Source organism: Narcine bancroftii, chromosome 3 (assembly GCF_036971445.1).
Source record: "Narcine bancroftii isolate sNarBan1 chromosome 3, sNarBan1.hap1, whole genome shotgun sequence".
In the NCBI taxonomy this organism is placed as follows: Eukaryota; Metazoa; Chordata; class Chondrichthyes; order Torpediniformes; family Narcinidae; genus Narcine; species Narcine bancroftii.
In genome coordinates, this window is record NC_091471.1 from 95,944,079 (window position 1) to 95,961,725 (window position 17,647).

General features: G+C 41.1%; 1 protein-coding gene across 6 annotated transcripts in view; it reads right to left on the bottom strand.

Moving 5' to 3' along the window:
• Positions 1-499: 499 nt before the first annotated feature.
• Positions 500-17,647, bottom strand: part of tusc3 (tumor suppressor candidate 3) — a 548,930-nt gene continuing 531,782 nt past the window's right edge. For 3 of the 6 annotated variants that reach the window (XR_011353548.1, XR_011353547.1, XR_011353545.1), the window contains one exon: positions 8,556-8,643. Coding sequence is in view for 2 of the 6 variants with exons in the window: in XM_069924580.1 (XP_069780681.1) it covers positions 720-782; positions 8,553-8,643 (154 nt within the window). In the remaining 4 variants the exon portion in view is untranslated. Of the gene's footprint in view, positions 783-8,552; positions 8,644-17,647 lie in introns of those variants that run through there. The other 3 variants (XM_069924583.1, XM_069924580.1, XM_069924587.1) reach the window with 2 other exon arrangements.

Genomic DNA, 17,647 nt, shown 5'->3' on the forward strand with positions numbered 1-17,647 from the left:
GCATTATTTAAATTTTTAAAATCAGATGAAAGTTGGCTGTTCAATGAGTGTATAAATTTAAGGGTTGGGTGGGGAGTGCTATTTTAAGACTATTTTAAGAAGCATACTTCTTCCCATTGCTATGATATAAAGAACTGTCATCCTGAATGACAATTTATAGTAACTTTGCATGTGATCACAAAAACTAAATCCTCTTGCCGAGGAGAGTATTTTTGAAAAATAACATCGCCAGTTCTCAATAACAAGATATATGGTCAAATATTTCTTGACTCATCTCAGTTTGGGTCTGCACTGAGATTTTAAAATACTGTGGGCAAACAACACTCCCTTGACTTTAACTTGAATCAATTTCCTATGTCGTGCATCAAATTTTGTCACCAGGCTTTTCTTGAAAAATATGCTTGTTATGACGTTTCTTCAGGCTCTTGAGGAGAACATTAAACTATCGTGAAATATTATGATACGGTGTGATGCAAAGGAATTGGACAAAAGCCATGTGGAGATTCTTGCACTTTTGTTATATTTCTGAACAATTCGCACACCACTCTCTACATCAATTTAAGCTAATAAATAAATCTATACATAAGAAAGACATGAAAGCAGATAAAGAGAGTCCCTTCAGACTAGCACTTGTACATTTCCACAATAATATGTTAGAATCAATGTTCGCATTTTTAAAATTTTGGCTTGCAGAACCAACTCTTAAAATACTTCCTTTTTCAGACAGTATTTATCTTCCAGTCCACTCCCAGTGTGGCTCCATTGCTTACTTTATTAAAAAGCTGGAAAAGAAGAAAGTTCATAAATTATATTACAGATCACTGGCCGATTCATTCAGCAGTAGAAAATATTAAGAGTTAACACTTATTGTAAAATGCTTTTAGTAAAAGGATCAATCACAAATCCATTCCATGGCTCTAAAAAAGTTGTAAAATACAGTACAATAAAGTACAAAGTTGTACAGGTTTTTGATTTACAGTTATTTTAAAAAATTAGTTTACTTGAGAGATACAGCACATTAACAAACTCTTCTGGCCCTTGAACCCCTACTACCCAAATACACCCATGATGGGAGGTAGAAAATGTGGGGGGGTGGCAAAATAACATTACTGGTCAGAGATAGTATCACGGCTATAGAAAGGGAGGATGCTGCAGAGGGAGTATCCACTGAATCAGTGTGGGTGGAAGTCAGAAAGAGGAAAGGAACTATCACTGTGCTGGGAGTAATTTTCAGGCCCCAACAAATCCCTCGGGACACTAAGGAGCAGATAAGCAGTCAGAATTTGGAATGGTGCGGAAAATATAGGGTTAAAGTTATGAGTGATTTCAACTTTCCTAATAGTGACTGGCAAATACTGACTGCAAGAGGGATAGATAGGGCTGAATTTGTCAGGTGTGTACAAGAAGGATTCCTGACACAGTATGTGGATCAGCTAACGAGAGGAGAGACCTAACTGGATCTGGTTCTGGGGAATGATCCTGGTCAGGTGGTGGACCTCTCAGTGGGGGAGCATTTTGGTGAGAGTGGCCACAACTCCCTTAGCTTCAACATAGCTATGGAATTGAATAAAAACAGTCAAACTAGGGAAGTGCTTAACTGGGGAAGGGCTAATTATGATGGGATGAGGCAGGAACTAGCAAGAGTAAATTGGAAACAGATGTTCAAAAGAGAAAGCCTTGAAGTAATGTGGAAGAAGTTTAGGGATCACTTGTGCATGTTTCAGGATCGGTTTGTCACACTGGGACAAGGAAAAGATGGTAGGAAAATGGAATCATGGCTGATGAAACAGGTCAGACAACTACTCAAGAAGAAGCAAGAAGAATATGTTAGTTAAAGGAAGCATGAAACAGGAAGGGCTCATGAGAAGTATATGGTAGCCAGGAAGGAGCTTAAGAAAGGACAGGAGAGCTTGAAGGGGGCACGAGAAGCCTTTGGCATGTAGAATTAAGGAGAAACCCAAGGCGTTCTATGCATATGTGAAAAATAGAAGGATGATGGGAGTGAAAGTGGGGCCACTAAAGGATAAATGAAACAATGTGCATGGAGGCAGGGGAGGTTGGGGAGGTCCTAAAGAATAGTTGGCATAAGGGAAAATAACCTTAATCATGTTGAGATCAAAACTGAACATGCCAATGCGCTGGTCAATGTAGAGATTAAGGAAGCAGAAGTGTTGGATCTTCTTAAAAACATCAAGTTTGATAAGTCACCAGGACCAGATGTGATATACCCCAGATTGCTGTGAGAGGTGAGAAAAGCGATATCTGGGGCAGTAGCTATGATCCTTGAATCCTCTTTGGCTGCAGGGGAGATGCCGGAGGACTAGAGAATGGAAAATATAGTCTCCTTGTTTAAAAAAAGATAATAGGGTGAATTTTGGGAATTATAGACTGGTGAGTCTTACTTCAGTGGATAGGATCAATGAATAGTCAGCATGGCTTTGTGAAGGGAAGGTCATGCTTCATGAGTCTAAATGAGTTTTTTTGAGGAGAAAACAAAATAAATTGACGAGGGAAGGGCTGTAGATGTGGACTACATGGATTTTAGCAAGGCATTTGATTAGGTCCCCAATGAGAAACTCATCCAGAAAGTCATGACGCACAGGATCAGTGGAACCTTGGCTGTGTGGATAAAAAAAATTGGCTTGTAGGAAAAAACCAGAGAGTAGTATTGGAAGGAAAGTATTCTGTCTGGAAGTCAGTGACTACTGGAGTGCCACAGTGATCTGTTCTGGGACCCCTGCTCTTTGTGAGTTTTATAAATGACCTGGATGAAGAGGCAGAAATGGGTCAGTAAGTTTGTGGATGACACAAAGGTTGGAAGTGCTGTGGATGGAGCTGGAGGTTGTCGAAGGTTACAAGAGAATATAGATAGAATGTAGAGTTGGGCAGAAAAGTGGCAGATGGATTTCAATGTGGGTAAGTGTGAGGTAATGTATTTTGGAAGGAAAACCAGAAGGTTGAGTACAGGCTTAATAGTCATTACTTTAGAGTGTGGATGAACAGAGGGACTTTGGAGTTCAAATCCATACATCCCTCGAGGTCACCGCACAAATTGATAGGATAATTAAGAAGGCCTATGGGATGCTGGGATTGATTAACAGGGGGATTGATTTCAGAAGTAGAGAGGTCATGTTACAATGCTACAAATCTTTGGGAAAAACCACATTTAAAGTATTGTGTTCTGTAATGGTCACCTCATTATAGGAAGAATGTGAAAGCTATGAAGAGGTGCAGACAAGATTTACCAGGATGTTGTATGGATTGGGAAACAAGTCTTATGAGGCAAGGTTAGCAGAGCTGAGACTTTTCACTTTGGAGCGTAGAAAGATGAGAGGAGACCTGATGGAGGTCTACAAAATTATGAGAGGCATAGATAGTGTGAACACCCAGCACCAGTTTCCCAGGGCAGGATTAGCAAATACTAGAGGACATATGTACAAAGTGAAGGGAGCGAAGTTTAGGGGAGGTATCAGGGGCATTTTTTTTTACAGAGAGAGTTGTGGGTGCCTGGAATGCCCTGCCACGGATGTGGTGGAGGCTGAAACATTGGGGGAATTTAAAAGACTCTTAGACAGAGACACGGATGAAAGGAAAATAGAAGGTTGTGGGGTAGGAAGGGTTTAGTACTTTTTTTTGGAAGGACACAACATCGAGCGCCAAAGGGCATGTATTGTGCTGTATTGTTTTATGTTCTATTTTACCATTTCACCTACTAACCTCATCCATCTTTGGAATATTGAACAGAACTGGAACACACCGAGGAGAACATATGGACTCCTTGCAAACAGCACTGGAATCAATCCCAGGTGCAATAGCACTGTGTTGTGCTAATCACTACACTAACCATGCCGCCCTTTAATAGACTAATTGTGCTGGCCTTGTTATTATACTAACCATTTTACCATTGAAAAAGTGAAATGAACTATGTGTTTTTCAAACTTAAGATGCTCGTTTACTCAAGATTGTATCACTTAAATAATAGAAAAATGCAACAAGGATGTCACAGAGATTAAAAGCTACTCAACCAGGGCTAACCAGAAACCATGGTTTGGTTGCAGAGGTCGTGATTCTTAGCAGAACTTGTGATGCTACCTTCAGGACAGGAGACAAGATGGCACTAAGATCAGTCAGGGCTGAACTCTCCCAAGCAATCCGGAAGGCAAAGTATAGGTATGCAAAGGCGATCAACAGACAGCTGTGTAACACTGGTGACATGAGGCAAGGCATCAAAACAATAACAGATCACAAGACAACCTTATGAGTCAATGATAATGCCTCCCTTCCAGACAGACTGAACATTTTCTATGCACAGTTTGACGAGAAGAACAAACTGACAACAAAGAAAGCTCTGTCTCCCTTTGAAGAGCAGGCCTCTTGCACAGCTGTAGCTGAGGGGAGCAAAATGCTATCTAGGATGAACCCACACAAGGCAGCGGGACTAGACAACATCCCAGGTTGGCTACTGAAGGACTGTGTAGACCAACTGATGAATGGGCTTCTTGAATATGTCACTACTGCAGTTCAACATCTCTGTGGAGTTCAAGGCAGTCAGCATCATTCCAGTACCAAGGAGGGCAACAATAACAGACTCAATAACTACTGCCCAGTGACACTGACCTACACCATTATGAAATGCTTTGAGTGTCTAGTGGTGGAATGTATCAAAGTGCAGTTCCCAGAGACACTGGACCTATTTCAATTTGTCTGCAGACAGAACCATTCCACTGAAAATGCTATAATCTCCACTCCATCCTGATCTACCTGGTTAATGACACCTCATACACCAGGGTGCTGTTCATTGACTTCAACTTGGCATTTAGTAGAATCAATCCCCAGAGACAGGTGGAGAAGCTGTCCTTGCTGGGACTCAACTGGATTCTGGATCTCCTAACAGAAGGACACCATCTGTCCAGGTGGCAGTAGAACATTGAGTACCATCATGCTGAGTGCTGGGCTATGTTCTCAGCATGCTCCTGTTCAGGCTATTGTCCCAGGACTTGCAAAGCCAGATCGAGCAGACTCATCAAGTTTGCAGATGACACAACAGTAGTTTAATTTTTTTAAATTTAAATTTTATTTACAGTACAATAAAAGCCAATTCTGGCAATTTAAACCTGTGCAGTCCAATTAAACCCAAATTGACTTACAACTCCTGTACATTTTGGAGGGTGGGAGGAAAACGGACAAAGCACCTGGGGAATACCCATGCAGGACATGCAGTGAACATACAAACTTCTTACAGCCAATGGGTGAGGATGCAAGATCCTGAAAGTTGGCCTCATCAGCAACAAAAATGAGTTGCACTACAGAGAAGAGGTGGAAAATCTTTTGAAATGGTGTGAGTATAACAACCTGAGTCTCAACGTGGACAACCACCCTCCACTGCATATTAATAGTGAAGAGAGTGGAGAGCAACAACCTCCTCAGTGTCCATGGACTCACTGGTTAGGAAGTTCCAAAAGCGAATGCATTGCCTTAGAAAGCTAAGGCGGGCAAGGCTACCTGCCACTATTCTACAGGAAGTCTATCAAGAGCCTCCTGCCTGGCTGCATCTCAGTGAGGAATGGTTACTGTAGAGAATTAGATCAGAGGTCAATCCACAGAACCATAAAAGAGCAGAGAGAATCACTCTCATTGATGTGATTTATTGGGATCATTGTTTAAGAGGGCTTGCAAAATCAGGAAGGATCCCTACCACCCTGCACATAGCATCTTCCAGTAACTCACACCAGGAAAGAGATAGAGAAATATTAGAATGAGAACCACCAGGCTGAGGAACAGCATATTTTCATGGGCTGTGAAGCTGCTGGATGACTGTTGAACTGCTAAAACAACTCTACAAGATTCTATTATTAATACTGTATATTGTATGTACTCTGTTTATGTATCATTTGTCTGTGTGCTATGTTCATATGTGTCCTTACACTGTTTTGCACCATGGACTGGAAAATACTGTTTCGTCAAGTTGTACAAGTATAACTGAATGATAAATAAACTTGAACTGGACAGCTATATTAGAAATAGTGAAGAGTTTAGACTATGTTTTTCATTGGCTTCAACCCAAACATCTAGTTTAAAACTCTTTTGCAATACCAGAACTTCATCTTACATTTAAACTTTAAATTGAGATCCCATCTACTCTCTCAGGTAAACAATTCCATGACCCCCAAATGGAAGAACCGAAGAGTGATATATTGTTTAACTAACATCCCTAAAAAAAGTTTATCTGGTCATTATCTCATTAAATATCAGGACTTTCCTACTTGCCAAAGGTGAGAAAACTTTAAAAAGTGTCACATTTGATGCAAAGAGCTGACATTGAGAATGACACAACATTCCCTTGTTCAATCTGATTGATAATTTGCACTAAAGCTGTTCATCTTGATGTTGTTATATGGTTCCCATTCTGGCTCTCTTCACCTTTCCTCTCTGGTCCTCTTTTATGATGGCAATCTTCATCACGTGTAGTTCAAAGTGGTATTATTTTTCCCTTCCTTTGTTGTTAGATGGCCACTCATTCCCTCAATTTGCATGTTCCCCAATTCATGTCAAAATCCATCTCCATCTCTGAAAGACTGCCAAGTCATCCCAACTCCTTCCTGGCTCATGAAGCATTCATGCTGGTTCACAGTTTTTATTTTCATCTATTTACACATTGGCATCTTTCCCTTCCCTCCCAATCCCTGCTCAAAGTTGTCAATTTCCATAAAATTGAAGAGTGCTGTAGTTTTAAGGAAATGGAGAGCCAAACTATGCTTGGGGAAATTCCTGTTCACCTAAATCCATTTTTCTGTAGACTTTCAAGTAGGAGTTGGGAGCTAACTCTCCATGTAGTCTCCAACAGGAAAAAAAATCTGTCTTTTTTTTGAACAAAAATGATCTTGGTTCTATATATGACATATTGATGTTGTTTTCAAGATATTTTCACACCTCTAATCGTTTAAATGAGGTCAGTATGTTGCAGCTTGTGCAAGAGAAATGGTTAAAACATGACTGAGGTCCCTCCATTTGATTTTCTTTTACTGAATTTAAACAATGCAATGTTTAGAGAATAATACAAGATTGTATCTTAATAATTATGAAAATATTTAACCTGTTGATGTGCAGAACAAATAATGGGAAGAAAACCAAAGCAAATGTAAGATTTTTAATCTGCAATTCTTGATTAATAACGTTGAACTAAATGAATGCAGTGGAAAAGCAACCCGTGGAGTTTTTGTTCCATGCTATTTCTAAGTGCCTTCATTTAAATAAACACTTGCCTTGACATACCATTGAATTCCTAGTTAGCAGCTGTTTGTAGCTGTGTTACTCATGCATGTTATTTGGTGGCTCTTGCTAAGCACTCACAGCAGTAATTCAACTGAAAAATTGCCTTTTGCATATCCCACATCCTCTCACAGACATCATAATGTGAAAGTAAGATTCTACACACGCATCTGATGTTATTGCCACAGAAGCTGGCTGTTTCTCACAAGTCCAATTTATTTCAATATATTTGGATGAACATTAGGTAGATCAGCTGCTTTACAACCAGCACCTGCTCACAGAGGGAGGCAGGAAGCAATGTGAGGCACAGTTATTACATACAAAGGTGGCTTATCTTTATCTCACTTGTCAAAACACCAGTCCTACAGTGCAGATTTTATTTGATGCTCTCCACACAGCAGAGGTCAAAGATGATAACCCAGAAAACAGAAACAGGGAAAATGGCCATCACGCTCCCTTTCTGACATTGCAACACATTAATTTCAGGCTTCCAGCTCATTTATTCAATTGTTACTTGCAGCCACTCTCAAACTCTCAATTACATGGATTATTGTCTCAACAGGAGGCTTAGTTTCCTGAATGGAAAAATTAATTAAGACTGGTCTGCCCTATTTAAAGCCATCCTACAGTTCTTAAGCAGGGTCGGATTGGAGGAAGGAGGTCATTGTAGCTGCAGCAGCAGAAGGTGGCATGGGTTCTAAGTGTTCATCTTACTTATGAGATATTAAAGATTTTTTTTCAAATTAGAAGTGTTGCTAACTAGACAACATTCATCGGCATTCCCTAACCATCTTTGAGAATCCAGCATGACAAAAGTTAGGTTAGGGAACTTAAAAGATGGAAGCATAAAATGAAAGCCTGAGACCACCCCATTAGCACAACACTGTTCTAGATTCTGGATTCTATGGAAATAAAATCAGGGAGGGAGCAAACCAACATTATCCTTGTTCCATTTTTTGATAAATTGGCTAAGCTCTGTACTGATATTTGTACCACTGTCTCTAACTGGTTTTCATCTAGCCTAGGATGCCAGAATATCCCAAACACCAAAGGGGAAACATTGTCAGTCAATACTTTCTCATAATTTGATCCTTAGCTGCAAAAATAATTTCTTACTGTCAGCAAAAATTAATTCCCAACATTTCAAATTTCCAACTTATTTTCTGCTGAGATGAAGGGGCGATGACAGGTTCTTTGAAAAGCAGGAAGAATATGCATTTTGCTGACTCAAATTAATTCTTCAAAGCAATACAATAGGATTGGAGATATGATCATGAACCTACCTGTAAGGATACCCATGGTATTTGGACCGGAATATTGACAGCAGCAAACTGAAGAAAAACACCACCAAGCCTAATCCCACCAGGCAGATAACTGTCAGAAAATGATAAATTGAAATTAATAAAATAAATTCAGTGCAGCTTCAAAAGAATTTATTTAAGGGCAACTTAGTGGTCAAACAGTGAATTTTCCTGGGTAACGTTACACCATTTACAAGCAACAATAGTATTTACAATGTAATGTAAGACTTCAACTAAAGTATTCTTTTACAATGTGTTGAGATAGTGAAAACACCACTTATAATTTCCAAAGATGCCATAGTTTACTGTGTGGAACTTTTCTTGATACTACAACAGAATGATGAAAAATCCTAATGTGTGAGAAGAAATAACATGGGAGTTGGCTCCACTGAAAAAAATTGAGTTTCTGCTGCTCTGTGGCCCAAAACATACTAGATTTCATGCAAACTGGCAAGGGAACAATGATCAGAGTGTCCTAGTTGGCTCCATCATAGTGCAGTTGCAAACCATCAGGACAGAGAGTGATTAAAACTGTTGAGAAGATCACTGGGGTCTCCCTCCCCTCTATTAATGATATCTACAGGGACCAGTGCTTAAAGAGGGCTCAGAGAATCATTCAGGACCCTTATATATTTAAAACAATACCTTCAAGAAAAGGATACAGCAGTTAAAAACCAGGACTGCCAGGCTGGGAAACAGCTTCTTCCTGCAGGTAGTGAAACTGTGCATCAATCCTATAAACCCATAAATGATTTTTATGTATATATTTATTTTGCTTCGCTACTTATATTCAGTATGTGTTTATGTATGGGGTGCAGTGTGTGTGTATTTGTGCATAATATATAAATATATATATATATATATATATATGTATATTATATGCACCATGGACTGGAGAAATTCTTTTTATGTCGGGTCGTATAAGTAAAAACATAATACAATAAATTTTAACATACTCATTGATGTAAGCAATATTGCACCTGATATCATTTATGTTTCTATCTAGACAGCAAAAATGCAACATAAGGATGCTCTTTATTGACTACAGTTTGGACTGAACACCATCATCCCCTCAAAACTGATCAGTAAACTCCAAGACGTGGGACTCAACACCTCACTGTGTAATTGGATCCTGGATTTTCTCACCTCCAGGCCACAATTAGTGAGGGTTGATAAGAACACCTCCTCCACAATCTTCATCAGTACTGGAGCACCACAGGGATAAGTTTTTAGTCCCCTGCTCCACTAAACCTATGACTTAAACCAGTGGCTTACTATGAAAGTAACACAATCTACAAATTTGCTGACAATATGACTCAGTATACAGGAGGAAGATTGAAAACTTGGCTGAATGGTGTACTACCAACAAGAGCACACTCAATGCCACCAAAACCAAGGAGCTGATTGCAGATATTAGGAAGGGAAAACTAGAGGTGTATGAACCAGTGATCATTGGGAGATCAGAGGTGGAGAGGGTGAGAAAATTTAAATTCCTGAAAGCATGTCAGCACCACTACTTCCTCAGGAGTATGCAGAGATTTGGCATGCCATCGAAAACCTTGCAAAATTTTGAGATGTGTCATGTGAAGTTCACTGAATGCCGCATCACAGCCTGCTACGGGAGGATCAATATCTCTGTGTGGAAAGCCCAGCTCAAAGTAGTGGACATAGCCCAGTACATCACAGGCAAAACTCTCCCTACTATCTAGAAAATCTACATGGAATGCAGCAGTTGAAGAGCAGCAGCAAAAATCACCACCCAGGACCTCTTGGGTGTTCTTGCTGCTGCCATCAGGAAAGATGTCTAGGTGCCTCAAGAATCATACCATCAGGTTCAAGAACAGTTCCTACCACTGCACCCTGTGATTCCTAAACAAACTTAATCAGAGACTCATTTTAGAAATCTTCCCATGCACATTATTTATTTCTGTGTTGCTGTTTCCTTGCATACAATTTTTTTGCATTACTGATAAGTGGAAATTCTGCCTGGCCCACAGGAAAAAAAATCTCAGGGTTGTATTTGAAATCATGTATGTACTGTTACGAGCCCAGAGGACCCCAAAACCCAGCAGTAATAGATGTTCACCAAGACAAATGATTACGTAAACAAAAGTTGCTTTTAATTATCTTTAAACATGAAAACAGAATCACACTTTAACTTATCACTATTAACTTACTTTACCTAAATTAACCCCCTTCTAATTCTAAGCGCACATATATGTAATATGTGTGTAAGTTCAGAAAGGTTCTTTGGTTCACAGTTCAATCTCACATCTCATTCCTCCGAGTTCACTGGTTGCAGGCAATTTTTATACTGTGCACAGAATTAAACATTTATAAAGTTCACTAGGCTTTGGTGCTCAAAAGGTAAATGGTTACCGCTCAGGAAGGTTCTTGTTGGTTTTCAGAGAGAGATGTTTTGTTCCAGGACATCCACAACTGATGTACTTCCATCAGTCACCTCAGTGTCTTGCTGACAAAACTTGCCCCATCAGGGTTCTCCACATGATAACCTCCTTCTTTCAGGTCACCACAGAGTTCCTTTTTGTTTTCTTATTTCAAGTGAAACATTAGACAGCTAGTCCTCTCCTCTACCCGGAAACTTCTGCTGGCAGACACTGTCAAGTAATCTCTGCTTCTTTCTCTCTCTCTCTCTCTCTCTCTCTCACACACACACACACACACACACACACACACACACACACACACACACACACACACACACACACACACACACACACACACACACACACACACTGAGACTGAGAGAAACCCTGTTTGACTCTCTTTGCTTGCAAAATCACATGACCCTCTTACAACAGCATCTGTTGCCTTGAAAAAGAATAATCCATTAGTGATGTCTCTGGAGCACTCTTCAAAGCTCTTGCAAAAAGGCGTGAGAAGCCACTATGTCTCCATTATTTCAAATAAGATCTGTTTTAAGCTGTTTACATGTGACCTACTCTAACAAACCTTTCCCAATTTATCTCCCAAAAACATTTCGATATACGCTGTCACATTATTCTGACAGTAAATCGGAACTTTGAACTTGAACTTTTAGCGTATGAGGCTGGACAGATTAGTGACAGTAGAGTGTTCACTCCTAACTTGCCCAATAAATATTTACACACAAACTAATTAGCAAGTTTCCAAAATAAACTGGGGGAGGAATTCAGTGAGTCAAGCAGCATGTGTGTGGGCTGACAGGAAACAACTGTCAAAGTTTTGTGTCGTGGCCCTGCATCATGACTGAGAGTGCAGAGGGAAGAGAGCCAAAGTGAAGAGGAGAGGTGGAAGGGCCAATAGGATATATATAGACTGAGGAGTGATGAAAGATAATGGGCAGATGGAGTGGGGTGGGGTTGAGTTGTCCACCTATCACTGACTGGCTTGTGTCTCACACTTGTCCTCTTCTCTTCATAATGGCTACCTTCCCTCTCCACTCTGTCTTGATGCAGAATCTCAACCTGAATCATCCACAAAACCTTCTCCCCCATTGATATTGCTCAACCCCTGAGTTCCTACTGTGGTTTGGCTTTTCTCTAGATTCCAGCATCTGCTCCTCTTCCTAAAGGCAAATGGAAATTTATCAGACAAATTACTCAGCTAAAAAAATCATCGGCACATCTAACCAAAAGCTTTACAAAAGGCATGGGTTTTAGGGAAAAGATGGATTTTCTCAATCAGGAAAGGGAGAGTCAGACAATTGTATAAAGTGAAAAGAAACCTATTAAAGTACTATTTAAGTAGAGCAAATTTATTCTCCAAGGACACTATAACGGCACTGATTTACCACAGTGTACAAACAAATGAAGAATACAGGCAGTCCTCAGGTTATGAACATATGGTTTACGAATAACTCGTACTTACGAACAGGCTGATCCCCAATTTACACTTGCACTTATTTGTAACCTGAGGACTGCTTGTATGCTCACTCGTTTCTTTCAGCACACTATGAAGTCAACTTCCCAAACACCCCTCAGCTAAACTCCTCTGACCTTCTCATTGGCTCACTGCCACATGGGTGATCCTGACACTCACATTCTCCTCCTCCTGATGAAGGTAAGTACATGGCCATGACAGCACCCCCTCCGCCTCTGAGCCATGCAAGGAAGCGACTGATTGGAACTGTCCCACTATGTAACGGTCTGAAGGGCTGACAGTTCAGCTCAACCTCCTATGATAGCGCAGGACAGGCAATACACAGACCACCTGGTAAAGGGGTGACTGATCCTCAGATTCTGGCTCTGATGTGAAACACAGAAAATCGATATACACTGACGTCAACTGTCGATGGAAACTGCATCAGCTTTTCCATTCCTGTGGATCACAAAAATCTTCGGGTGGCGATATAAGATCTGAAGAAGACCATTGTAAACAGGCTGAATTGCTTTGTGAACAGCATCATGTTAGAGGACCACTAGTACAGCATTGTAAATCATTCAGCACATACACTGCAGGTGATGCCTGCTGTGTGGAGTAGGTGGAGTAATCTCATGTTCTCCAAAAGACGATCAATGTAACGAGTGGACCATTGAGTGTTGGGCTTCGACTCAGATTCACAAACTCACCTGGCAAGTTTAACGTAGTGTCATATACTAGCTCTGCCGCTGAACAGTATGCACTCCAAGGAGAACCATGGGCAAACATTCACTCCACGTAGATGCATCACAACTTGTTGTTAATGCTGCCTTCAATTGTCAATGTAAATGCTCAATGAGGTTGTTGGCCTGTGGATGGTAAGCTGTAGTGTGAATATGGGTAGTGTCCAGAAGATTAGTGAGAGCTTGGAACAATGCTGACTCAAACTGAGACCCTCAATCCATTGTAATAGTGACCAGAGCATCAAAATATGGAATCCAATGATCCACGAAAGCCCTAGTGACTGTTCCTGCAGAGATGTTAGTGATAGGAATGGACTCCTGTCACCTGGTAGTCTGGTCTTCACACATGAGATGGCAGAAGTGGGTCTACCAAGTCTAGGTGCAAGTGCTAGAAACGAGAATCTGGAACAACAAAACCCTCCAGCTTGGACTTCATGTGTCTGAAGACATTAGAGCATTGACACAGCAAGCAAGTCCTTGTTTTTAATCCAATATCCCATTGAACATGAGGCCAGGTAAAATGTTTCATAACTAGTTTGATTCATGCTCTTCTACCAGGATGTGATAGATTGTGAAGAGAATCAAAAATCTCCCCCCTCATAGCCACTGGCACAAAAGGCCTAGGTCTTCTTGTGGAAAAATCACAGACTAACTTTTCACCCAATTCACCCAGGGTCACATCTTGAAGATGGAGACCAGAGTTGATCAGTGAGGATGAGATCAATGTGCTGGGTACAAGCCATGGCAGTGAAATCAATGGAAGTAGTTGTACATAAGGTGTCAATGTTGCACCTGGACAGGGTGTTGGCCACACCATTTGCTTTTCCTCAGATGTGCCGTATGTCTGATGAAAATTGTAGGATGAAGTTCAAGTGCTGAATCTCTCTGGGCGAGTAGAGGTGTGCACTTGTACTTGCAGTATGCATAGCAGGCTGGTGGTCTGTATAAATGGTGAAAGGACGATCTTCCAATAAAAAAAGCAGAAATATTTAACTGCGAGATAGATGGCCAAGAGTTCTCGACCAAAAGTATTATACTTTGGATGAGCTGGGGACAGCTGGGTTGAAAAATATGCCAGAGGATCCTATTGCCCATGGACTCATTCTAAAACTGCTCCCACAGCACTGACAGATGTTTCTGGGGTAAGAGAGAGCAAGGCATTGGGCTTGTAATGTACAAACATTGTGGTATTTACAAGCACAGTCTTCACATCGATGACAGCATCATCTCCCAAAGTTAATGGACTTTTGGATGCGGACTTATCAGATCCTTTTAGTAGTTCAGTAAAAGGTAATAGATGCTGCAACTTTTGGCAGGAATTGGTCATTAAAATTTTTCATGCTTAAAAAGCATCACCAGACATAGCAGGTGTACGAAATTCTCAAATCTTTCACACTTATGATTCAGCAGGCAAAATATCATGTAGCGTAACTCCATGTCCCAAATATATAAGATCAGCAGTACCAAAAATGCATTTACTGGGATGGATCAAAATGGCAAACTTTGAAACAATGAGATAAGGTGGTGTTCGTGTTCCTCTTCATCCACACTTACAACCAATATATAATCGATGTAAACAAACACAAAATCAAGGCCAGCTAGTACATGGTTCATAAACGGCTAGAATGTCTGAGCTCAATTCCATAGATTGGAAGGCATTCGTAGAAACTCAAATGAGCCAAAAGGGGTAATTACTGCTGTCTCCGTGACATCAGAAGGCTCAGCTGGAATCTGATAGTAAGCACGAACTAGATCTATTTTCCCAAATACATGTTTGCCGTGGTGATTTGCTGAGAAGTCTTGTAAATTGGGGATGTTGTATCGGTCAGGCACAGTAGAATTATTCAGGGCACAATAATCACCTCAAGGCCAGCAATCCCCAGATTTCTTTTGGAACCATATGCGAAGGTGAAGCCCAGCAGCTGTCAGATCTATGGACTATGTCCAACTCTTGCATGTGGTCGAATTCCAATTTCACAATTTTAAGATGATCCGGGGGTAATCTACAAGCCGATACTACCACCAGAGGACCCCAAGTCTTTATATGCTGGGTTACTGTATGTTTAACATCTGTATGATGAGACGATGGGGTCATTAGGCAAGGGAAATACTTGAGCAAGGCTCAGAAAGGGGAGGAGGCAGGTTGAATGCTCGTCAGACGGCTGACAACATTGAAGGGACAACGGATGCAGCTAACTTGTATACAGGAGCTACAGTTCACAACTCTGCAATTTTTCAAATCCTCCTAAAAAGAAAAATGTGACAAGAAATTCATTTCCAAAATAGAATTTGCCATGCTTGCAACCATGAAAACCCACCAAAAAGATTTCTTGAGATGGAAATCCAACGTGAGTGACCTCTGGCTATATGTTTGAATATGAGAATCTTTGGTGGCTGAAAGAACACATGACATATTGGGGTGTGTGCGTTCCTCCGTGGTTGGAGAGACCACTGAACTCTCTGCACCCAAGAGAACAAGAAGGAAGAGCCAGTGGCTGACATGCTCATGGACAGCAGTTGCCTCTACTGCTGGGCCTGGTCATTTCCTGGCTGCCACTCTAGAAGTCACAAGGTGACTGACAGAACTAGGCAGCAGCACCACATCTCTGGTGCTTCCAACAAATAAGCCGTCTGTCGCGTCTACCATGTCCTCGACCACCACGATTCCAACCAGGTTGACAGAAGGAATTCCATTGCGTCCTCAAAGCGTGGACCTGCCATTTGCTGCTCCAACTCAGTTATCTTCAATTGAGAAGGTGTTGGAACCTCACAAGATTCAGTAAGGAGTTGTTCCAGTTTGATTTTTTTCCTGTTGACTAGGAGAAGAAGCCAATCTTTCTACCTTCAATGCAGAGGTCGTGAACGTAACGAGGTCAGCATGATCTGCCAACTGATCGAGTGTGAACATCACTAAATGCTCTTGAACATGATGAGGTAAACATCGAAGGAATCTCTGTTTCCAAAACTCACCTTTGACTGGATCTGTTCCAGCTAACTTGTGTCACCTCCTCAACATCTGTGACAGTTGCCCATCGCCTAGGCTGTCATCAGCTCGTAATTGGGCAATACGACTTTCCTTAGATGGGTGAATACACCAGATAATAGCCGCCTTAAGGATGTCGTATGGGAGATTACCATCCAGGTCCACTAAGATATCCTTCACTTCACAGGCAATCTGCTCTGGAAGATGCTCCACAAGTAAACATATTTAAGGTTCAGTTAGATTTTTACATAAAAAAAGGAATTAAAGGATAGGGAGAAAAGGCAGGTAGGTGGAGTTGAGTCAATGATCAGATCAGCCATGATCTTATTAAATGGCAGAGCAGGCTGGATGGGCTGGATGGACGACTCCTGCTGCTATTTCTTTGTTCTTATGTTCTTAACTAAGCTGTAAAAAGTAAAAAACAGGGGATCTTTAGTTTGACCTCCCCAACTGCTCTTGTAAGGGGTTTATCCTCAACACTATCCATTTTAAATTAGAAGTTACTGTGAACTCACGTTGGGTCATCACTTGTAACGGCACTGATTTAACATGGCATATAAACAAATAAAGAATATATTAATTTGTTTCTTTCAACACACCATGAAGATGAGTTACTTTTATTATTCACTGAATGCAATATTGGCTTCTTCAACTCTCCAAACACCATCCAGCTAAACTCCTCTGACCTTCTCATTGGTTCACTGCCCCACAGGTGATCCTGACACTCTCACTCTCCTTCTCTTGATGAAGGTAAGTAGGCAACCATGACTACACTACTCCATATTATTTAATTAGTAATTACTTTAATGGATTGTCTGCCAAGACAGTTCACATCTTGAAGTAGAAGTACTGCAGGATGTCATGGTTACAAGCTAAGAGGTGAAGTCTGCTATTCAATTGCACACGTTCAATCATAGGTTCTCACAGTTTAAGAGGCTGCCAATTACCCTATCGTGCCTGTGCTAATTCTTCAAAGGAGTTGTTGAATAACTCCCATTCAACCCTTCCTTCCCTACAGCTCTTCAATTTTTTTTCAAGAAAATGCTTCCAGCATGCATTTGGGGTGTGTAGTGCGTGTTGAAAGAACGAAAGACTTGTTGATCCAAACCAAGGCTTTTAGTAACTAACAGACTGGAGCATATCACAAGTAGGTTGACCAGTCCAGAATGACCTGGTCTGGCTAGGAGTAATCCTTTAAGACCTGCCAGTAGATGTGGCTACACTCTCAGCCAATCACAGTCAATCTGTACATATGTAGATATACACATTGTTGATAGAATCTGTACTATCACATTCACCCCTTCTTTGAGAACCGACCCCAGGGTGGATGGAGGTTAGGGGCTGTACCGGTCAGGGGGCCTGACCATCCGGCGTGACGGCAATGATGCCAAGTTTGGGGTTGCCAGAGTTGTGTTGCCGGCAGGCCTGTAGAGTGCGGCCACTGCTTTGCTCAATTCCCCAATGGTGTTGTCGACAGTCTGGCTTGAGCT